This window comes from Dreissena polymorpha, chromosome 4 (assembly GCF_020536995.1).
Source record: "Dreissena polymorpha isolate Duluth1 chromosome 4, UMN_Dpol_1.0, whole genome shotgun sequence".
In the NCBI taxonomy this organism is placed as follows: Eukaryota; Metazoa; Mollusca; class Bivalvia; order Myida; family Dreissenidae; genus Dreissena; species Dreissena polymorpha.
Window position 1 is genome coordinate 71,146,310 of NC_068358.1, and position 8,046 is coordinate 71,154,355.

The window sequence follows — 8,046 nt, forward strand, 5'->3', positions numbered from 1 at the left end:
AACAATGCTTCTCTTTGTGACCTTAAATTAAATCCAGATGATTATAATTACTGAGAAAGTTGACGAAATATTATTGATAAGCACAAACAGTATTTTTGACACTTATTAAAATATTTCTGATGACCCTGACCATAGCCTGTGTTTTTTATAAGTTGAAATGTATTTGTCCTGATGATTCACCTAAGAGTTCCTAATAATTAGCAAAGGGTTCGTTATTTGTAACTAGAGTGGCTTATACCCAAACTCAAACTTGACCAGTATTGTTCTATGTTACACCTAAATTATAATGAACATATTTGTTTGTGTTTCCATTCATTGGCAATTGCAAGGAAATTGAGTTTATCAAATTTATTCTAAACTAGAATGTGTCACAGAAACTGATGCCCCAATATATTTGGACATCGAAAATTCCTTCCCTCCAATAATCAACGAATTAAGTCATTCAACTTTAAAAATGTTTAAGCAATATCACTCAGTGAAGGCATAAAAAGGGCCATACCTGTGTAACACATTAAGTGGTCTTTCTTTCACAGCTGACCTACCTTCTCAAAGTGGTGAATGGCCAGCCATATCTCCCCCTGGGCATTGAACACACAGCCCAAGTTACTCCAGGCCACAGCAAAGCTAGGTTGCGTTTCTATGGCCTTTAGGTAGCAAGCCTACAAACAGAAAACCCATGCGTTCACTTGGGGCCTAAAAAGCGCAACAATAAGCTTGCAGCTTGCTTGGTGGATGCCAGTTTTGTTTGTTTTTTACCAACGCTGAGCTTGCTGTATTTGAATTGTAGCCAGGAGTGGAAAAATAAGATTTGTTCAGTTTATTCTCAAATGATTAATTTATTACCCTCTGTTAGAATGTAACAACCATGAGTGTACTCCGATTTTATAGAGACGGACAATGTGACTTACCACAGATTGACTGGCATTTAACACAGATTCCTGCATTAATTAATTTATTACCCAAATAAAACTGAAAAATACTTCTTTATCAATCATTTTACCACAGGGTTGACCAGAAAATGACAGTATTTGGCAAGCCACATTAGTTCATGTGTGTAAATCTTGTTCTTACATCCCTGTATTGGCCACAGTCCAAAAGTGGAGACACTCTGAATGAAAGCCAAGCACGTCTTTTTAATAACAACGTTAAAATTGTCTACAAAACCAGCTATTTCCATTTCCTAAAAAAACAGAATCCAAAAACACTGAAATGTGTGTTTAGATATAAAAAATATCACCATAATATTTTGTCTTTTAAGCAACGCATGAGAAAAAATTGTTTTAAACAGGAAAGTCATGTGTCCTTATTAAGTTATTTACATTTTTAAAATCTGTGAGTTTGATGTATACTTTTGAAATGATGCACTTAAAGGCCAAATACAATTGCCAAAAAGGCCTAAAATGATTTGTTCCAAATAACAACAGTTTTATATTGTATTTTAAACTGCTATCAAAGATAAAGATGATAACTTAGGAGAAAACTATATTTAAGCTATGTTGTAATGTCATCAAACTTGAAGTCATTGGTTCAAGCACAAGCGGTACAAGAAACAAATCCTTAGCGTACATCTCACAGATATCTCTCCTTACTCCAGTCAAAGTGTCTCTACTTATTAGCTGTGCACGCCTGCATCATTCGCTGAGCAGCAGCTTGGCTTGCAAAAGTACAAAAACTTAAATTACGATCTGAAAATCTAATAACTGGAAATTATCATCACACATAATTATTCATGTAGTCATAGATACAGATAACTGAAATTTTGTCAGTCATATTGTACAAATCTTAACAATTTTTTCAACCAAAAGAATTTGTCAACAGAATTTTTTCATCTCCAATTTAGATGCTTAAGATTCTAGGCAAATAATTTTGTGACCAAAATTATTGTAACTCCAAAACAGACTGACATTTATTGTCTTAGAAACAATCTACCGGTACCTTCCAGGGCCGGTTTTCAGTTTGCAACTATGCCCTTGACTCAACTCAACTTTGTCTGTAGCATATTCTGTCCGACTACATTATTATTACCAGTCTTGCGACGCCCATGTTTGCTTCAGGCCTCCGAAATCCCCCGTAGATACATGAATATACCCTGAGAGGAATACCTTGTGTATTAAAGAGAAATAAAACATTACAAATTAATTGTTGTCTTTTATGCCATCTAATCAGACAAGTGAAGCACATTTAAACATCAGATATATAAGCTGTTAAGTCTGGATTTACAATTAAAACCAAACTTAACAGCTAAAACCTGTCAATTTTGCACTGATAATTCATCAGTTGATTTGGCTTTTTGCCTTTTTATGAATGGGCCGAATAAAGAACCTCTTCCCATAGAGTATGATGCAAATTTACCCGAATTCAAGTTTATGAAGAAACAATTTTCTTCCTTTCTCAATTGAGTTTATAAATTATTCCAGAATAATGAAAGACCAGCTTTTTCCCCCAAATCGAGTCAAACAAATAAGACAAGCCACATGTCCTGAATGTTACAGAAATGCACAAAGAGACTTTGACACCCGATTTAAACCTTTACCCCTTGTATACGTATTTTGACCCATTTGTAGTCACTTAAAAAGTTACATTTAATTAAAGACTTTTCTTACTAGATTCAAGTTTTAAAGGCTTCATTTCCAACCCTCAGATACTGATAAGCAGCAAACAGCATAAAACCTGAACAGACTGTGAGTTACTCGCAGGCTGTTCAGGTTTTATGCTGGTTGCAAAAGCCATTTTCACTTTGCTTCTGATGGGGAAAGGGTAAAAGCAAATCTCTGATGAATTATCTCCACTGTAGACAATATATAACTTATACATAGCTCAGGATCATCTAAAAATATAGTTCTATTCCATACGATTATTTAAAGCATATATACTTAAAGATTTTTAAACAAACAAAAATGCCTTAAATAAAGCAGCTTATTTCTATAAAATGGGGGGCCCACTTCACTAAGCAAACTTTAAGCTTCCTTCTGTCCATACATAAGCCATATCAGCTTTTTTTCAATTATGTATAAAGACAACTATAAACCTGTAGAATGTGTTCTTATGATTTCTATTTTAGTTTTTTCAGTTTAAAATATAGCTATTTGGTATAAAAAGATAACCATATTTCAAACCATACTGATATCCAACAAACTGAAAACAAGATGGTCACACTTTAAGATCATTTTCTTCTGTCAAATTAAAATATGCAATTCAGATAAAGTGTAGAATGTAGTCATTGAACATAGGAATTTTTCGTAATCTATTCAAGATCAGTATTTTAGTTATTATTAAAATAAGATTTGATGTACAGTTGTATATCTTGTTTCAAATCATTAACTACCAGCATATAATTTGAAGGAATTGAAATAAATATCAATATTAAACTAATAGCAATACATGTAACATGGTGAAAATGGTAAACAGCACAAACATTGTCAACTCTATATATATAAACATATTCACAGTGTTTGTGATAAATAACCTTAATTACAAATTAAAATTAAGTCGGAAGCCAATATCAAACAATAACAGAGAAATTGAGTGGTTTTCTTTTGCTTTCTTATCGCTATCCACTCCTACCTTGGCCTCATCCAGTCTTCCAAGAGCCTTCAGTAGATTGCCGAGGTCACTCCTCACACAGTACAGGTCCTGAAAACATCATTCATGACAATGTAGAAAACTATTAGAAATCAGTTTAATTTGAATTCAAAAGCTTGAACAGTAGTTGATATGGGACAGAAATGCGCTGAAACGCTGGGCTTCTCACAATTGTCAATATTGCTGGATTTTTTAAACACGGAGTAGAAGCTCACAATAAACCGCATTACCATTAAGGTCCCAATTTACAGGATTATACTGCAGTGCTGTCACATAGGCCTGTACAGCTGGATCCATGTCACCAAATCATTCATATTTATCCATACCAATATTTCCTACAGTCACTAACCGGATTATACTGCAGTGCTGTCACATAGGCCTGTTCATCTGGATCCATGTCATCTAATCATTCATATTTATCCATACCAATATTTCCTACAGTCACTAACCGGATTATACTGCAGTGCTGTCACATAGGCCTGTTCATCTGGATCCATGTCATCTAATCATTCATATTTATCCATACCAATATTTCCTACAGTCACTAACCGGATTATACTGCAGTGCTGTCACATAGGCGTATACAGCTGGATCCATGTCATCTAATCATTCATATTTATCCATAACAATATTTCCTACAGTCACTAACCGGATTATACTGCAGTGCTGTCACATAGGCCTGTACAGCTGGATCCATGTCACCAAATCATTCATATTTATCCATACCAATATTTCCTACAGCCACTTACTGGATTATACTGCAGTGCTGTCACATAGGCCTGCACAGCTTGTTTCATGTCACCAAATCATTCATATTTATCCATACCAATATTTCCTACAGTCACTAACCGGATTATACTGCAGTGCTGTCACATAGGCCTGTACAGCTGGATCCATGTCATCTAATCATTCATATTTATCCATACCAATATTTCCTACAGTCACTAACCGGATTATACTGCAGTGCTGTCACATAGGCGTATACAGCTGGATCCATGTCACCAAATCATTCATATTTATCCATACCAATATTTCCTACAGTCACTTACCGGATTATACTGCAGTGCTGTCACATAGGCGTATACAGCTGGATCCATGTCACCAAATCATTCATATTTATCCATACCAATATTTCCTACAGCCACTTACTGGATTATACTGCAGTGCTGTCACATAGGCCTGCACAGCTTGTTTCATGTCACCAAATCATTCATATTTATCCATACCAATATTTCCTACAGCCACTTACCGGATTATACTGCAGTGCTGTCACATAGGCCTGTACAGCTTGCTCCATGTCATCTAATCATTCATATTTATCCATACCAATATTTCCTACAGTCACTTACCGGTTTATACTGCAGTGCTGTCACACAGGCCTGTACAGTTTGTTTCATGTCACCAAATCATTCATATTTATCCATACCAATATTTCCTACAGCCACTTACCGGATTATACTGCAGTGCTGTCACATAGGCCTGTACAGCTTGCTCCATGTCATCTAATCATTCATATTTATCCATACCAATATTTCCTACAGTCACTTACCGGTTTATACTGCAGTGCTGTCACACAGGCCTGTACAGTTTGTTTCATGTCACCAAATCATTCATATTTATCCATACCAATATTTCCTACAGCAGTGTCCGAAAAAAAATTATTTTTCAGGTAGCCCACTGGGCTACCAATAAAAATATTTGGTAGCCCATAAAATTTACATACAAAATGGTTAGAGGCAAGTTTTCATCTTTATTTTATTTATTCATTTACATACACATAATACAAGTAATCTTTTTTTTTTTTATTCAATATATTACATAAACTGTATACATGTATATGATCATACAACATAGTGATTGTACAAAGCAATAACGTTCAGACATGTTATACAAGATATGCTAATATATATTTTTTTTTAAGGAGAAAAAAAAGAACAACAGAAGAAGAGTTATGAAAAAATGATGAGTTGTATAAAGTCAGAAGAAAGCATACTGGACTTGTGTGTTTTGTTGTATATTCACAATGATCTTATAAGACTGAAAAAAAAATAAACAAAAATATTTTAGAAAGATAAACTAACATTAGAGTGAAATGTATATAAGTGGACAAACATTATGAGAATTTAATCCGATTCCATTTTTGTTGAAAGATTTGTAATGTGTCATAACTGAGGGCTATTTCTTTCTCAATCTGGATTTTTAGTTTAAGACTATGGACAAAACAATTAAAATTTGGTACTTGTTTTTTGTATTTCATGTTAAGGATAAAATATTTCATCAATATAAGAATAAAATTCACAATATTATTACAGTCTATTGATTTCAATGAGTAAATTCCGAAACTTACATTTAAGAAAGATAGTTTTACGTTTAGTTGCTGTTGTTCAAGAAAAGATACTAATTGATTCCAAATAGGCTGGATGTGTTTGCACTCCCAAAAAAGATGTTCTATTGTTTCGATGTTTTCACCGCAGAAGTCACACAGATTTGAGTTAGTTAATTTGCATTTGAAGAGATATTCATTTGTAGCTATAATTCTATGGATGTATTTATATTGAAAATTTCTCAGTGTGCTTTCAATAGTTGCTTTATATGGCATGGTAAATATGTGTTTCCAATTAAGTTCATGTTCTCCAAAAAGAACTTGCCATTTGTGTTGAGTTTTGGAGTTTTCTGTAGGGTTTTTAATTTGAAGTGTGTAAAATATTTTATTCGTTTTGTTTTTTCTTCCAAGTATGTTTTCTACGAATGTTGTTTGAGTACATCGTGTATTATTTGTATTGATTTCAGATTTAATATGCATGGGTATGCTTTTGATTAGTGTGTAGTACTTCAGAAAATTATTTGAAGATATTCCATATATGTAGCATATATCTTCAAAAGAGTAGAAATCCATAATTCTGTAGTCATATAATTGGTCGACATATTTAATGCTTCGTTCAAACCAATCTTTATAGAAAAACGTCTTATTGTTTGAAGTTATGTCTTTATTGTTCCATAAAATAGTTTTACTGCTGGTTTGGGTTTCTAGGTTATGAGTGACATCACTCCATGCTGATAGAACATCAGACAGAAATATGTTTTCGTTTGCAATTTCATGTAAGATAGTATTGCTGATGTTACATTCAAAGAGTAAGGAGTCACCATATTTTTTTAGGATTTTCTGGTAAAATAATTTCCATTTACTCGTATTGGTATTATCTAGGTATCTTTTAACCCAGCTGCATTTGATTGCATTCAAGAATGAGTCAATGTTCGTTAATTGGATACCTCCATTTTCTACAGATTGAATTAACTGATTTCGTTTTATTTTATCAGGCTTACCGTCCCATATGAAATTAAACATTGCTGATTTTATATCGTTAATAATATCCTTTGGTGGATTTGGGAGAACTGTTAATACATAAATTAATTTAGGAAGTGCAAACGTTTTAAATACTGTGTTTTTTCCGATTAGTGTAAGTTTACGGTGATGCCATGATTTTAAGCAGTTTTTAAAATTCTGTAATTTAGGTAGTATGTTTTTAAGAACTGTATCTTTTTCATTATTTGTGAAAGTAATTCCTAACGTTGTGGCTTCATCGGATGTCCAATTAAATTTCATTTCTTTTTTATATAGGACATTACTATGTTTTAATTTACCTACTCGTAACACAGTGCATTTACTTTTGTTTAGTTTAAGACCCGATGTCATTCCGTAAAGGGTTAGTGACTCTATTAGGTTATGGAAGGAATCGTAATTGTCGTTTAAAAAATAAGTTGCATCGTCAGCAAATAGGGATTGTTTCATATCTTCATCAGGTTCTAGTGATATGCCTTTTATGTGTTTATTTGAATGGATGTGATGTGATAAATACTCGATGCAAATAATAAATAGCGATGATGAGAGTGGACATCCTCGTCGAACCCCCCGTTCGATGTTAAAACTGTTTGAAAAGAAGCCATTGTTAATGATTATACTGTTAATATCGGTATAGAATAGTTTGACCCATTGAATGAGACTTTCACCAAAGTTCATGTTTTTTAAGCAAGAGAACATAAATGAATGATCAAGCGAATCGAATGCCTTTTCAAAGTCTGCAAAGAATATTAGACCAGGATTGTTTGAATTGTTGAAATAGTTTATGCATTCTTGGATAAGACGAACGTTTTCACAAATGTAACGTCCTTTTATGAAACCAGATTGAGCTTTTGAAATGATTGATGGTAATATTTTTTTATTCTGTTTGCTATACTTTTAGTTGCAATTTTATAATCATTGTTTAGTAAACTAATCGGGCGCCAGTTTGTTAAGGATTCTAAGTTTTTTCCGGGTTTTGGAATGAGTGATATTATACCTTGTTTTTGTAGCGTAGTTAAGTTTTTGTTGTTAAATGAATAGTTAAGTGAATTGATTAAATGTGTTTTAATATCACTCCAGAATATTTTATAAAATTCGATTGTGATGCCATCAGATCCAGGACT

The 8,046-nt window shown here is 33.2% G+C and overlaps 1 protein-coding gene across 9 annotated transcripts in view; it reads right to left on the reverse strand.

The window, feature by feature from the left end:
• The window catches only part of LOC127879560 (UDP-N-acetylglucosamine--peptide N-acetylglucosaminyltransferase 110 kDa subunit-like), a 61,406-nt gene that overhangs the window by 29,012 nt on the left and 24,348 nt on the right, over positions 1 to 8,046 (reverse strand). For 4 of the 9 annotated variants that reach the window (XM_052426490.1, XM_052426485.1, XM_052426488.1 and 1 more), the window contains 2 exons: positions 3,565 to 3,633; positions 543 to 659 (listed from right to left, as the gene is read on the reverse strand). In XM_052426490.1, the coding sequence (XP_052282450.1) occupies positions 543 to 659; positions 3,565 to 3,633 (186 nt within the window). Of the gene's footprint in view, positions 1 to 542; positions 660 to 2,025; positions 2,103 to 3,564; positions 3,634 to 4,331; positions 4,353 to 4,731; positions 4,753 to 4,831; positions 4,885 to 5,031; positions 5,085 to 8,046 lie in introns of those variants that run through there. The other 5 variants (XM_052426494.1, XM_052426493.1, XM_052426486.1 and 2 more) reach the window with 5 other exon arrangements.